The 16,887-nt window shown below is 43.0% G+C and overlaps 1 protein-coding gene across 1 annotated transcript in view; it reads left to right on the plus strand.

Annotated features, from left to right (window-relative positions):
* The window catches only part of LOC147707531 (dynein axonemal heavy chain 5-like), a 1,425,553-nt gene that overhangs the window by 10,837 nt on the left and 1,397,829 nt on the right, over positions 1-16,887 (plus strand). Inside the window, exon 2 of the mRNA XM_086925656.1 lies at positions 2,156-2,329. Within this exon, the coding sequence (XP_086781782.1) occupies positions 2,156-2,329 (174 nt within the window). The remainder of the gene's footprint in view (positions 1-2,155; positions 2,330-16,887) is intronic.

Raw genomic sequence — 16,887 nt, forward strand, 5'->3', positions numbered from 1 at the left:
AAACAGTCCCCTATAGATGGATTGGGCCTCAGCCTTCTCAGCCCCCCTCCTCCTGTCAAAAGTTGTGTTTTTATGAACACCACTAAGTTAAAAAATTAGCAGCTGTGAGTAGGTGCAAGGGGCAGTATGTTGTGACTCACAGAAGGCAAGGCTGCACCCTGGAACCCCTGTTAAGGAGCTGCCACTGGCCTGTATCACAGTGGAAAACGATTGTATAAAACTGCACGTTCTTCTTTTTGCAATATAATATTCATGCAAGTGCACTAAAATTATTTAGCCAAAGACTGGAAATATAAGTACGTTTATATATTAATATATTTGCTTACACACACACACACACACACACATATGTATTAATATATGTATACAAATAGTTAGTTTCGATTGTTTCAGATGAGGCGAGAGAGAAAATTACAGTGCTATTTAGTTCACATTGCTGTGCCTTTGTGTTTCTATTTTTAGAGCCGTACATATGGAACATAATATTATATTTGGTGTTTACGCCTATGCATACCTAGAATATTTTATGCATTGTGTACTATATAGTTACTATTATTCTTTATTTTTCCAAGATTAAAACAAATAGTGTGGAGGCCGTGTAAACGTTTTAGTTACTTATGTAGGAAAGATGTGGATAACATAGTGATTTGAGGTTACGATGTATGTTCTGTGAGATGAAGATCGTACCAACTTCAGGTGGTATGGTATCAGCAGATTGAGGCCTAAACATTGTCTGACAAAAATATTGTGGCCAAAATATAATGTACAATAACATTATCTGTGGGGAGGATTAGTGGGGAAAGGAAGAGTATGGCAAGTGTAGCACAAAAGAGCATTTAATTTTAAAACGACCCTCGCACTGTTCCCCAACCCACTAATTCCAAGACAGATGTAGTTCCATTCACGCGCCTCTTTGCAACTTAAATGAGCCGTTGTTTGCATTGAGAGTACTGAAAAGTTGTGGTAACCTAGCACGCATACATTGAAATCACTCCTCTAACTGGAGTTTCTTAGGCACTCTCACAATGTTTCTTAACAACTTTGGATAAAACAGCATACGTTTTGTAATTGAACTTAGATTACTGCCCCACACACTAGCATGCACTCACACACTTTCATGCCCCCTCTTTCTCTCGATATGTGGCTGTATCTCTCTGCCTGGAGGCTAAACTGTATGAAAGATGCTTACTCATTGCAGTGTGATATAGTCGTGCCTACACATCCCCATGGAGCATACAATGGGCCTGATGCACAAAGGTAAACTGAGACGAAAGCCTAACTTTATGACATTTGGTATTCACAGAGGGCATTTACTTCTCGTAAATGCCCTTTGTGAATACCATAAGTTGACTTTATGACTTTCGGTATTCACAAAGGACATTTACAAGTACTAAATGCCTTTTGTGAATACCAAAAGTGGTAAAGTTGGACTTTCGTCTTATTTACCTTTGTGAATCGGGCCCTGCATGTTCAACTTTGGAAGCAGATTGTTGAGATAAGAGTGGTGTCCTGACCCACACGTTGCCTTCAGGTGATGCGCCTTGTACACATAGAACTGACACCATGGGTAAAATCACTGAGGGTAAAAAACTCATATGTACAAGTGAAGAAAGAAGTTGGCAATACATACAAATTGTGTGATCTAGGGCACGCTTTATGAAACCCAAACAATGGCTTATGAAAACCACATTGAGTAGTCCAGTGTGTTAGCAGCTCATTAAATTTAGGTAAGAAAGATGGGTCAAAAAATTCCAATTCCAAAGTCTTGTAAGCACTAGAGTACCTGCATGAGCTCATAGGGACTGCATGGAGAAGTCTTTGTGTAAGAATTAAGATGTGTCTGTCAGGTGGTTGCAGCCATACATCAAATCGATCGCTGTGACAGTGTAGAGTAGAACTCTGCTCATCCCAGTTACCGGCAAGTAACTCGGACATCAGGTGGTAAGTGGAAAGATGGCTGGGTTTAAAAAAAACAGCAATTCATGAGCAGACTGAACTGATCACCTACAGGTCATAGCATTTTGAATATGCTGAAACGGCCAGAGGGTCTGTAGATATATGTGCAGATCAAAACTATTGTTTAATCTTTTACACATATCACAATCTATGCAGAACATGTCTTGTCCATGATTAATCTGTACTTCATTGACTTTAGAGTGCTGGATATCACCACCACCCCTCTGACTGAACTAGACCGCTGGCTCAGGCGGCAGAAGATCCTGGGGTCCATCACAGAGCAACTGAGAGGAAAGGAGTGCAAGACTGTGATTGGCCTGCTGATCTCGGCCAAGTCGAGGCTGCTGAAGAAGTGGAAGTCTGTGGACATAAGGTAAGATGTTAAGTTATAAGGAAGGCATCATAAGTGTCACTAATGTGGAATGTGCCTCACAATTTGGAAGGTAGTCTAACTCAATAAATCTTAATATCCTCAAAGACTTTGTGCAGTACTAGAGCTGGGAATCTCGTTAAAAGATGATGCTTTCCTTAAAACCATCACATCTAACACCAGTAAGCAGTAAAACCTAGGGTTATTTGTATAAAGTTTTACCCCGTCCTGTCTTCCAATGCTGGCTTACAATTCTCTGGAAATGATCACCTTTGTGGTTTCATAGTATCTTTTGTGGTGGGTTGGATATGCGTTTTCAAGCTCTGCACAAAGCTGCCCAGTAGGTAGTATAAATGAAAACAAAATCATGATTCGAAAGCAGTGAAAAATATGGCCGACAGGATGCCTGTGCAAAATGTGAATGTATTCACTACACATTTATATATACTGTTGCTGTACATGCATTTGTTTGTGTGTGTGTGTGTGTGTGTGTGTGTGGGTGGGTGTGTGTGTGCGTATATATATATATATATATATATATATATATATATATATATATATATATATATATATATATATATATATATATATATATATATTCACTGAAAAAACCATAGGTTTCACACCAGTTCTAGTTAGGAATTAGCATTTAAAAAACCTATGAAATTCACTGAAAAAACCATAGGTTTCACATCCGTTATAGTTAGGAATTAGCATTTAAAAAACCTATTAAATTCACTGAAAAAACCATAGGTTTCACACCAGTTACAGTTAGCTGGAAATTTTACTGACATAAAACCATTGAAATTCCCACGTTATAGTTAGTTGGACTCACTATAACTTGCGCGCCTGCAATGCACTGCTGATGACGTCACATATTACATCACTCATGACATGGTCAGTGACATCACTCATGACATCACTGAAGACACCATCCAGTGAATGTGTGCCTTTCTGAAAAATAAATATGTTTTATATATGTATATGAAAAAGGACGATGGAAGAATAAATGTTTAAATAAGGATGTTAATGGATGTTTTATTAAAAAAAAAAATGATTGGTTAACTGGCTTATTGTTAGCGAGTATTGTTTAAATATTTAAATGTTTGTATCAGTGTTTCACTTTGTGTATAAGTGGCTGCATGGGTTGGTGAGTAGCTACATGTGTGTGTATATGGGTTATTAGATTTTTTTTAGTATCAGTATGAGTGTCTGTATGGTTTGGTGGGGGTGTTACTTAACACATAGATGCATCAATGATTGACTCACTGTTTCTATGTCTTTTGAAGACAGCATATGCGCAGGACTGTATGGGTGGATGTGTGTGTATATGTGTGTGTTAGTGAGTGAATGACTGTCTCACTAGTGTCTTTATCAGTAACTACATATGTTTTAATCTAGTATGTGAGTATTGATGTATATAAGTGAGTATATTTGAGAGTGAGAGATTGTAAGAGTTCCTGTTTAAATAAGTATGTGTTTCTATAAGTGATCGTTTAAGAGAGTAAGTATGTGTAAGTTTCCTTAGAAGTAAGGTGGTAGTGTGTGTATAGCTGTATATGCAAATAAATGGATATTCAATAGTTTATTTGCGTGTGTGATTATGTGTGTGAGTAACTTTTGGATGACTGTCGGTGTGTAACAGGATGTATAGGTGTATCACTACATATAATGAGTGAATATATGTATGAGTGACTATATAGAACTGTTGGTGAATGAGTGGATGAGGGAACTGGCCAGTAACCCTCCCCAATCTACAAGCACCACCTCCAAAAGAAAGCAACCCACTCCATCGGGACCAGAGGCAAGGGAGACGATCCCTTGCATTCAGCCACGGTTTGCGGATTTCCCAATAACATGTATTCATTGTGGTAAGACCATCTCCTATGGTGAACTGAGCATAAAGCTCATCGTCCTTGCTGGGGACAACCACAAATGCCCCAAAAAACCCTAATTTTTTTTTTTGCTCCAGTTGAGCCATTTTCAATTCCCAGTTTTTTTGTTTCTCCCCATAAAAATAACAAAAAAAATATAAAATAGTTCATAAAAGCCAAAAAAAGTACAAAATGTTCCAAAAACACAAAAAAATATAAAACAACAAAAAGAAGAAAAAAAACAGTTCTTTTTAGAACTACCTCCAATTTTTAAAAAAAGGCTACATTTTTTAAAAACTCTGTCATTCTTCTTTCCCCATGGGCCGCTCCCCGGTCCGCTCCCCGGTGGGCGTACCGGGCGCTCCCCCCATGCAAATAAAAAAAATATATATATATTTTGCACCGCGGGGCCCTTTTATAGCCCCTACATCAAACCTAGGGGGTCAGGGGGGGGTCTACCCTGCCCCCTTATGGTCATATCCCCCTTTTTTTTCCCCACCTTTTGTGTCTCTATCCTACCGAGACACAAGATGGCGGCCGGTCCAGACTGTTTCGAATGTTTACAGACACCCTGAGAATCAATCAGCTTTCCGTGCGCACCTCGCGTGTCGCGCCCGCTGCGCTCCCCGGTGCGCGTACCGGGGCGCGGCCATAGATATATATATATTTTTGTACCTAAATTACTCAAAATCCACTGAAGCACATATCTTGAGACATAGCAAAGGCACATCGGGCTACCAGTCCCTACAATTTTGCCAAGTTTGGTGGAAATCCATTCAGCCGTTCGGGCTAAAAGTGAGTTCGACCGCCCTATGGAAATTAACATGGAGAAAACACGTTTTGGGACCCCCCTTTTATCTCGGCCCCCGCTTGAGGAATCCCCCCTAAACTTTCAAGGAAGGACCGGAGCTCCGCGAGGCAAATTTGAGGAAATTTTCCGGCAGATTCGTCAACCGGCGCCAAAGTTATTCACAATAGAATTTAGAGATTTTGCATTGAAAAAAATCCTAACTATATATATATATATATATATATATATCTCCTGTTCGAAGAGCACACCCAAAGAGACAAATTCACAGAATTCCATTGAGAACAGCCAACATTTTAATCAGAGCAAGTTCAAGCCTTACGCGTTTCGGAGTAGAAAACCTCCTTGTTCACTCTATGTGGTTGCGCAGTATTGAAAATGGTATTGTCCCAGCATGCCTTTACCACAGGCGAGTCAATTGCTTTACATGCTGGGATGTGTAGTACTTTGAACTAATTAAATACCTTTTCCCAAAATTATTTCCTTAGTAGATTCTGCACCGCCACACAAAATCATTTCCATTACCCTCAGTGGGCCTCTGAAAAAATAAAATGTTGAAAATCGTGCAAGTCTGGGAGCGTGGCTTGGACAGCAATGAGGACGGGCGCCTGAGTCCGTTACCTCCATCAACCCAAGGGAAACAACGGCAATTACATGAGCGAAATGGAACCAGCGTAACAGCCAAACTACAAGCACGGACGTCGGAGCACACGGAGCACAGACTGAAGTACCCCACCACAGCCAAAGAGTGCCGCAAAGCCAAGAAACGGTCTTCAACACAAGAACAAGACTGACGCGAAGAGCGGAAGGAAAATGGCGCCGTAACAGAACTAGCCCAGGCTGGGTAGGATCTGCCCCGTGAAGAGGAGAGGGAGAAGAACCACAAAAAAAGCACCCCCCTGAGCTACCAAGCCAGGTGAGTGCTAAGACAGCGGCGAAAAGAGAGCATTAACCCGCTAAAAAAGGCTAATAAGTAATCGAGGCAAAACGAAACTGAAGGTGAACACTGGCAGTGGCCATCTTGACCAGCAAAAACCGCCAGATGCGTCAAAGTCAGCGAAAAGGCACAGAAGTACATATGAACGCCTGCAAACTGGGGACAAATCGGAGAAAAACATCTAACAGCAAAGCCCTACGAGCCGGCGAGCCTGCGAGCCTGTAAGTGCGAACAAGGACAATGCATGAAACGGCAACAAGACAACGGTGATTACGAAACTGAAGGTGCACACTGGCAGCAGCCATCTTAGCCAGCATACACCCACCAAAACATATGAGCGCCTGCAACATGGGGACAAATGGGAGAAAGCATCTAATATAACAGCCCTGGGAGCCGACGAGCCTGCAAGCCTGTAAGTGCGGACAAGATCAATGTATCAAACAGCAACAAGATAACGGTGATTACGAAACTGAAGGTGCACACTGGCAGCAGCCATCTTAGACAGCATACACCCACCAAGACCACAGGTTGGTGTGTGAAGCGCTGAAGAGAGAAAATAGCGCCTGCAGCACAGTGGATTCAATCAGGGGAACGCACCTAACAAGCCAAAACCTGCGTGTACAAACAAGTCAACCGGTGTATACGAAACTGAAGGTGCCCGCAGGCATTATCCATCTGGGCCTACACACACCCACCTAATGCGACAAGGTACACGAACAAGCGCAGACGTCTAAAGGAGCGCCTACACAAAAGGAGGGAAGCAGCTAACAGTCCGGTCCGGTGGGCGCAACGTAAGAAACGTAAGAAACTGCAACAAAACCACGGCGATTACAGCAACAGATCTACGGCGAATACGAAACCGAAGGTGCACACTGGCAGCTGCCATTTTGGCCAGCACACACGCACTAAACGCGACAAGCTCGGCGTACAGAGGTAGATCGGTCCGGTGGGTGCATACGTAAGGAACGACAACAGAACCACGGCGATTACGGCAATAAAACCAGGGCGATTACGACAACAGACCCACGGTGAATACGAAACTGATGGTGCACACTGGCAGCAGCCATCTTGGCCAGCATAAACGCACTCAACGCGACAGCGAACAAAGGCAGAGCGATCCGTTAGGTGCAAACGAAAGGAACGACAACAGAACCATGGCGATTACGACAACAAAACCACCAGTACAGCCCACCAATCCCAGGCCACAACTACGGTGAACAAGCGCAGCAAAAAGTAACAAGAGCTAGTTCTGGCTCCAACAGAGGAACGCTTTAAAACACCAGACCAGCGGCGGCAAACAGAGCGAAGGGTCTGCACCGCAACGGTCATCGCGGGGAAATCAAAACTGAAAGTGAGGATAGGAAGAGGCCACCTTGGTCAACAAACAACAAGTGGGCACGCACAGAACAAGAAGACTTCGGCTAGCACCCTGAAGCGGAACTGGGGGGAGCAAAAACACGGACAAGGGCCATCCGAGAGCCAAGCAGATACAGACTAGACCGCCAGCACACAAGTAAAGCCACACCGGGCCTAAGAGGAGAACACTCTAGCACGTCCTCACAACGTAAGGGCAGCAGATTAGACAGCTACCTAGCCAGAAGACGCCTCAGCGAGATGTCGAACCAAGAAGGGAAAGTAGCCAACGAAGTAAAGAAATACAAAATCAATCCTGACTCGCCCTTGAAGCCCAAAAATGACACAACTCTGGACACAATCCTCAGGAAAGTCAACAAAGGCAACGAGGTTGCTAGATCCACCAAACAAACATTCGACAACATGCAACTAGAGCTAGCAGCCATAAGAGCAGACCAACATAATACGAGCAGCAGGATTGACACAGCGGAATCGAGAACCAACGACATCGAGGACGCCAACACGCAATCTAGCAGAGCCCTACTGTTGGTCTCCAAAGCCACCAACAGCCTACAGAAAGAGCTGGCTAAACAAGACGACCGCACAAGAAGAGGCAACATAAGACTTCGTGGTTTACCAGAAGGGGAAGAGGACAAACCCGGATCCTGCTCAGCCCTCCTAGAGTAGCTCATCCCACACATCATGGGTCTCAGCTTTGACAGACACTTCGAACTAGACAAGGCCTATTGCATACCAGCGATGAAACTCCAAAGCGCACGGGGCCCCCGCCCGATTATTTGCAGACCTCTTAGATCGCAGCAGACGGAGGCCATATTTGCTGTCTCCAGGAAAAACCAAACACTAAAGTGGAAAGATAGCAAAATAATAATCACACAAGACTTCTCGCGCCAAACAGTCGAAACAAGGAAAGGCTTCCTAGCTCTGAGAGACAGAATGATGAAAGACAATATCACTTTCCGCTTTGCAGGGCCCGGCAAGACTGAGAATCGTGGACAAGGGGCACACCATTATTTTTGACGATCCGGCCGAACTGAGAAGACACCTGCGCGGCCCACCGGTGGAGAACATGGAGTCGCAACACTCAGAGACCGCGAAGAGAAGAGCATCATCGGACAATATGAGTGCAACGGACCAGGCCTGCAAAGGACAATAAGCATGCACACAAGAGATCTCAAGCACATGATCAACGTTTCTACCTCAAGTAACATTCTACCTCAATGCATAGCTTTTATCTAGAACATGCACTCAAGTCAAGTCAAAGTTTTATTATGTTTTGGCTCTCAATGAGGGCCACATAAAATAAGTACACGATATACAGATTTTACATACCAGAAAACGAAAAAAGAAAAGAAAAATAAAACCATGCAGACGAGCATAAGAAGGTAACACATCCAGTCATTAGTTGAGTAATCCTCAACATCTCCCCATGTATTATTAATAAATATGTAAAAAGCTTTTAAAAAAATTAAAAATTCTCTAGCAAAACATTTCATTTGGCGGATAATAAAGAGCATGGAAAAAAGTATTTACATTTAAAATTCCTAGTTGTAGACAAATTGGTTTTAACCATTTGAGGCAAAGTGGGCGTAGTACATTACACACAAACAAGACATGGTTACGATCCTGTACAGCATTATGACAGAAATTACACATAGGAGATACACCGTACCACTTTGCAAGGAGGGAATTTAGTGGGAGCAGATCTTGTCTTAAGAGGAACCATAACCTACGGACTCTGTGAGGAATATTCCAAGTAAGATATTGTTGGGGCTGCTTTAATAGATATGTATTTAACAGAGATTGGCTTTCTCTTTTCCTTGATTGGGCAAGCATATCCAGTTTATAACACAGTTCCCAGGATGCACTTTTTAGTTTCACCTTGAGCTCTACAGGATCAAGTAAAAACAAGGTGTTTGCATCCAGCTCCAACAAACTTACTGCTTTTCTGAAGTTTTTTACTAATAAAGAGAACTCATTGAGGTCACCCAAGAGTTCTCTTTTAATAGCTTCTCGAAGGGAACCAGCTTTACCTCTAACCAGACAGGCTACCCATCTTACGAGGGCAATCAACCCCTGCACCCAACCGCTTCTCAGTCCAAATTCCAGCCTGCATGAGGTACCAGAGCAGGCTGTATTAAGAGAAGAAATTTTCCTTAGAACCTTTCCTTCTATTTTTTGCACAAATCCCCAGTGTTTTAAATCCACTAATTCAATTCCATAAAGGAGAGTAGCAGGTATCTTTGCTTTAAATACATCTAGGAATAGTGTAAAGTGTCTCTTCCCTGTAGCATTATATAAGGAACACAATCCCATGCCATGTGCTAGCGCTTTACGAGAGTTGTGCTCTATATGGGTGGTCTCACTTATATTTGCAGCAATTATTTTTCCTAAGAAGGTGTAGGTTTTGACCACCTCTAATTTCTGTCCACCTAATATCCAATTATAATTTTCAGACCTGCATTTTTTCTTGCCGAATATGCACATAATTTTGCTTTTTGAGGCATTGATCTTCATATAATGTGCTTCTGCGAATGCATTTAATGCATGCAGACGGTTAGACAGGCCCTTCGGGGTTAGATCTAAAACAAGTATATCGTCCGCATACATTAGGACAGATATGGGTAATCCTCCAATTTTTGGGGCTAATCCCCCACCAGTTGCTATGCAGGAGGGTAGGTCTGCCGTATATAGGGAAAACAATATAGGGGCCAATATGCACCCTTGTTTTAATCCATTCGGGGAAGGGATAGATTGAGAAAGACCCCTTTCCCCACCTAGTAGCATCTTACACCATGTGTTGGAGTGAAGAGATTTTACCAATTCTAGTAACTGTACTGGCATGCCCATTGTAGCAAGCTTTTTCCATAGCGTTGGACGATCTACCTTGTCAAACGCCGTGGAGAAGTCAATAAATGCTACATATATACCACCACCTCGGACGCGGACATATTTGTCTACAAGCACCTGTAAGGAAGTCAAATTATCAAGAGTACCGTGCTCTTTACGAAACCCTGTTTGCTGCATAGGTAAAATACCGTTTGATTCTATCCATTTCATGATTAACAATAAAATACATTTAGCGAAAATTTTCCCTATTGAATCCAGAAGAGCTATTAAACGATAATTCTTAGGATTATCGCGCTCTCCCTTTTTAAATATGGGAATCAAGATACTTCCCCTCCAAGAATTAGGAACTAATCTAGAAGTGAAGCATGCATGAAACACTGGAAGTAATATCTTACTCCAGGAAGTGACATCCTGCTTGATTATAGACATGGGCAATTCATCCGGGCCCATAGCTCCGGAAGAGCGCATACTCTTTATCACGGATGCTATGGATTTCTCAGTAGGGAGTGCTATGTTATACTCTTCATTCAGGGTTAGCTCCAAATTATTATCCTCCACTCCATTGGAAGCATATAGACTAGATATAAATGTTGTCCAGACTTCTTCTGTAATAGAGACTGGAATGGGAGAGGTTCTCACTCCACATCCCTTCCCTATTATAGACCAGAAATCTCTAGAATTGTTATAGGCCGAGGCCTCTCTTAACCTTATCCAGAGAGAGTCTTCTTTTTCTTTTTTTATTTTATTTTTTAGTCTATGCCTCCTTCTTTTTAGTAAGGCTAACTTACGCTCATTTTCCCTGGATCTATTAAGGTACTGTTGCCTAACAAGTTTATTTATTTCTTTATTTAAGGATACTAATATAGGTGGAGGGCGTAGGGGATTCTTAAGATTTCTGTTTTTCTTTGCTGTCCTTGTAAGTTTCTGCAAGAGCATTTCAAAGTTAAAAAATTCTGTTCCGTGCCATTCGTCTAGTTCTAATAGAGTTTGGGCAAGAATACTTTGAACATCCCTTGCAGTGCTAGAATCCCAGAAGCATCTCCCACCCTTACGATTAATAGAGATTCCTGTATTAGCTAGAGACCAGGACTCAGTCACAGGGGGTCGTAGTGAAATTATTATATTAACCATTTTATGATCACTCAAGGTAGAATGAGAGATCACTATGTCCTGAATGAACGGGAACGTCTCATAGTCTGTGATTACATAATCTAAGATGGATTCACCCCTGAATGACCCATGTGTAAACTTAGCTGGAGTGTCAGAAGGCATTCTGCCATTCACTATGAGCCCCTCTACCGAGCTCAGTTCCTCTAATAAAATTTTTCCTCTTTTGTTCGTTTTTATTTTATTGGGAAATACAGATTGAGGTATATTATATGCTTATTCCTTTGATTTGTTTCTGAATATATCTAAACTTAGGTTAGACACTTTACTATTTAAGTCACCCATAAGTAAGATATATGGAGGCGCAACAAGCTCTAACAATTGCTTTACATAAGAAAACATTCGCTTTAGAACAGAATTAAAAGTATGTTCTGGCGTATATATGCATTTATGATTACAAGTGATGTTCGAGTACCTACTAATGCCAAGTTATTAATGGTTATTACTTGGAAAAGCTTACTAGTGTCGGTATAGTGAGAAAATTGCCATTGTAAGGAGTTAGATAAAAAACAGGCAATTCCTCCTTTCGCATGACCTCTATTTGATGGTATAGCGGGGACCTCAAAAACAAAATAATCTTTCCCCCCGTATTGTATATCTATACACCATGTTTCTTGTACACATAGCACATCTGCCTTCAAAGAAAGAAGATAATCTAATTTCTCAGGGGAATTGTAAAGACCTGCAGCATTCCAGGAGATAATTTTTAATTGGCTGTTAAAGATGTTGAAATAAACGTTTGTTGTTCGATGTATTGTTCGATAAAGCTCCTGGTAGCCAGTTCCACTGCTGGGGGTCTTGACATTGAGAAGGAATCAAATTCTCATAGCATGGAAGTATCTTCGAAACCATACGCTTACCCCTTGAGACACAGATTTTTAGGTCTTTATTATGGGCAGGCGGTACGTCCTGCCTAACACCCGATTTTAAAGTTCCTTCTCTGGAGCAAGTACTAATGAAAGGTAACACATCTATCCCTCTACATTGAAAAGCTTCTGCTTGTTGGAGAACGAGATTAGCGATTATTTTTGAGCAAAATTTAACCCTTGCTCGTTGCCCATTCTCACATGTTATAGCTGAAACCAAGTCAATATCACTTGACTGAATTAGTTTTAAGCACTCAATGTCCTTAAGGCAATTAAGCAACCATGATCTATTCAGATTTAGATCCGAATCGAATAATGGCAGAAAATCCAGTGTCAAGGTATCCACCCACAGGGGAGGATCTTTCAGAGGCGGGTTTGTTGAGACCAATGTCACTTCAGATGGCAATCGAAAAATAGGGGCAGATGGATTAAGTACCCTTATTACCGTAGGCTCAATTCTTTTGTCTTCATCAGCTGGTGCAGGGAGTTCTGTCTCATTAACCTCAGAATACAGAACTCTCCCATTGCTGTTGTTGACAGCAGGGGTATCTTTCACTACGGAACTGGTAACACAAACCACTGCCTCTTTCTTGGGAGTATCCGATGTGGAACTTTCTAAAATTTCTATTACATCAGAGGCTTCATTTAAATGTTTTTGGAATAAGATTTGCCTCTGTCTTCTCTTCGCATACTTACGTACTGGCTTCCTATTCTTTCCTTTATACTTTTTTCTTTTTTCTTTTTTTATTCCCTTAGTACCAGATGTTACTTCGCGTTCTTTTTTCTCTTGGTTAAAGATAGGGAATAAAACATTTCCAGTGGTTTGATTGCCCTCTACCGGGCATTCTTCCTCCATTAATTGACCTTTTACAGTAGATTGATGTATCACCAGTGAACTTTCTTCCTTCACTATAGAGTCTTTTTGTCTTTCATTTGACATTTTAAATGAAGTTGGGATTAGGGTCTCAGCAGGCTCATGGATATCCACCTGTAACGTCATCCCGACCACTGGATTTTTTCTTAATAAAGTATTACTGTCCGTGGCATTTAGGGCAACAGAATTACTAGGAGGAGCTATTCCGTTCTCCATATTTTTTGCCACTAATACTTTCAAAATCTCGGTGACTGAGTCCATAATGCAGTCAGAACTCACTGCAAATTTTCCTAGTAGAAGTAATATAGATGCCAGTAGATCTTCAAGAGCTATCAGAGAGTCCGAAATCGGTTTTTCATTTGTTGGATAACCAGACGCGGTATAAGCATGGATCCCTGAAAGATTTAGTTGTGGAGATTTCGTCTCACTATGCAAAGAGAGGATTTCATTGGATGCTATAGAAGGAGTGCTACTATATAGTAGTAATCCAGAGGGCGTCGCTCTATTAGGGGTTTTGATTAGTTCAGACTGGTTCACCGTTCCCTCGCCCATATATCGACCACAGAGTTCTAGATCAATACTGGACGGAATAGATAGTTCCACTATATCATTCTCCGTGGGTTCCACATTCTCATTATGCTGTTTTACTTCCAGATTTATTAGCAACGGCTTAGGAAGCTCTCCTTCAGTTGAACATGGTGGGACAATAACTTCATTAGTAATTGGTTGACTCATCATAGTTAGATCATGATTAAAATCAGTCACTAAATGAGAGTCTGATTGTGATATCAACCCTTCGTCTTTTATTGGAGGACCTTCCGTATCCTTATTAGCAGGTTTTTCCCATATTTGCATTAACTGCATTTGTCCCTTCAATTGAGAGCTATTGTCATGTTTGTTCCTCAGGGGATTAGATCTCGTTTTTATGCATGACCTCCCTCCAAGCATTCTTCCAGAACGTAACTTCTTTGCTGTCATAGTGCAAAAGGCTGTAACCTATCTGCAGATCACCGCAATATCACCAGAATTATATGAAATGTTTTGTAAAATAATTGGTAGATTGTCTTTAAGAAACCAATACACAGGTAGTGCTGTAAATACTAAACCAAATGAGGGATTTGACTCCTCGCAATATTTTTGTCTGCAGTAAATTAATGTATTATGTATTCAACAGTAAATTGTAAATAACGGGGCCCAGCCCGGCCTACCTCGGCCACAGAGGGCCCGCCCTTTGCCCGGGCTTAGCCCGGCGCCGCCCGCGCGCGTCCCGCGATGCGCGCTCCTACTGCCCAATTATCGCCAGGTGAGGGGGGCGTGGCGGGGAGGTGCTCTGGGGCCAGATGGCTTGTGTTTTTTTTAGTTTTTCTGGTCTCCCAATCCGCCGACCAGCCAGCAAACACGAGTGTTTCCCGCAAAGCGGGAAACGCGAGCAGTAAAGTTAAAGCGCTGCCCAGTAGCGCTTTCAGGAGAGTAGCGTTATAAATTGCCAGCAACGACCTTCCATCCAACGAGGGCTCTGCCTCCACACACAGCAAACAGGAACAGCAGAGTATCAGCAGTATCAGCGGCAGTCACCGCTCTCCAGCGCTCCTACTGCCCAATTATCGCCAGGTGAGGGGGGCGTGGCGGGGAGGTGCTCCGGGGCCAGATGGCTTGTGGTTTTTTTAGTTTTTCTGGTCTCCCAATCCGCCGACCAGCCAGCAAACACGAGTGTTTCCCGCAAAGCGGGAAACGCGAGCAGTAAAGTTAAAGCGCTGCCCAGTAGCGCTTTCAGGAGAGTAGCGTTATAAATTGCCAGCAACGACCTTCCATCCAACGAGGGCTCTGCCTCCACACACAGCAAACAGGAACAGCAGAGTATCAGCAGTATCAGCGGCAGTCATGCACTCACTAAGAAGACGTTCCTCAATCCCGGGGTGGACCCGGTCACTAACTCAGTGAACTGACACTACCTCAAGGTAGCACTCCTACCTCAGCCACCCTGGGACGTGAGGAGCCCAACACGGCATCATCTCCCGCACGGACCAAATGTATATCCTTTACTGATGATCCCGGGTCAAGCCTGGGGCCAAGACCGTACATATCTCAGAAACCCTCAGAGGGAGGAGTGGGAGGAGGGTACTTTGCTGTCGCACGCCCAATTTTCGAAATGCGGGGGGAGGGAGGGAGGGGGATGGGAGGGCTGGGGGGGGGCAGGGGGTAGGCCAGTACAGACCATATATTCATTTTTCTTTTTCTTTCTTTCTCTACTTCTTACACTCTCAACTGACACACATTTCCAGCCATCACGCATCGCAGACCGTCCATATGGGGCACGCAGGGAGGTACTAGGAGAGGGGTGGATAGACCAAAATGCATGGGAATCAACCCCTTATACACAGCGTCAGACAAGAACGATAAGATACTCTTACCATGGCAACACACAGTAACCCCCAACTACTCTCAGACCTGAAAATAACCTCACTCAATGTCAAAGGGCTCAACCACCTGATAAAGAGGAGGAAGATAATGAACTATCTAACAAACTAAAAAGCGACATATATGTTTTGCAGGAAACAAAACTTTCCGAAGAGGACGCACAACGCCTAAAGGCGAACTGGGTTGGGCTAACCCTGTGCTCACCAGCCATTCAGAAATAAAGAGGAGTAGTAACGCTAATAAATAAGAAAGCCAGACTGACCCTACTCGAGCATCAGGCGGACAAGAACGGACGCCTGCTAATAACCAGTCTGAAGCGTGGGGAGGAAACGATACACATAGCCAACATCGATGGCCCAAACACGGAGGACGAGTCCTTCTGGGGAGAAGTGGGAGACAAACTCAGCATTCTCCCCCAAGAGGAGCTCATGATAGTAGCAGGGGACCTTAACCAGGTATTGGACCAAACACTAGACAGACACCCACAAAGGACCAGCCACCAAACACAGTCCCAACACACACTTAGGAACCTAAGCGCCAAACTCCATCTCAAAGATCCATGGAGACTCCAAAACCCAGAAGCTAGAGACTACACCTTCTACTCCCACCCCCATAGCTCGTATAGCAGAATCGACTACATCCTGATGTCAGCCACACACACCCACCTCATAGAACACACAGAGATTGCACCAAGAACAGTGTCAGACCACTCCCTCATCAGCCTAACACTTAGCGGTTGCCACAACGAACAAACTAGCTGTAGATGGAGATTCAATAGCGATGTCATTAAGAATCCAATCAATGCGGCGGCAATAGAGGAAGCCATCTAGGACTATCTAGAAATGAACAACAAGCCAGACATAGACAAGGGAGTACTATGGGATGCTATGAAGGCCACAATAAGGGGGAAATAATAAGCATCAAGGCTAATATGAACAGGGACAGGAAAAAAACAATAGCAGATCTAGAGAGACAGATCAAAGACCTGGAGATGCACCACAGTGTCAACCTAGCCGACAGGAACACACTAACGACCCTGACAAGGAAAAAATACAAACTCAATAAGATTCTAAGCGAGAGAGCAGGCACTTGGATCAACAGGTACAAAGCCATAAATCTCTGTTCAGCAAATAAAGCAGGCAAAGCCCTGGCCTCTTTCCTTAAAAGCAAGCAAAGACAACACGCAATAGCAGCCATGACTGACGCCAACAAGAAATCTCAAACAGCTAACAAAGAGATTCTCAGAGTTTTCAAAGAATTCTATGAGGAACTACAAAGAGGACAAAGATCTCAACCCCAATGGGGGGGCAGCCCTCCTGGGCAAGCTTAACCTACCCAAACTAACAGAGTCACAATGTGCATCGCTAGAGTCAGAACTAACAGGGGCAGAAATAGA

Source organism: Lissotriton vulgaris, chromosome 6, assembly GCF_964263255.1.
Source record: "Lissotriton vulgaris chromosome 6, aLisVul1.2, whole genome shotgun sequence".
NCBI classification, from domain to species: Eukaryota; Metazoa; Chordata; class Amphibia; order Caudata; family Salamandridae; genus Lissotriton; species Lissotriton vulgaris.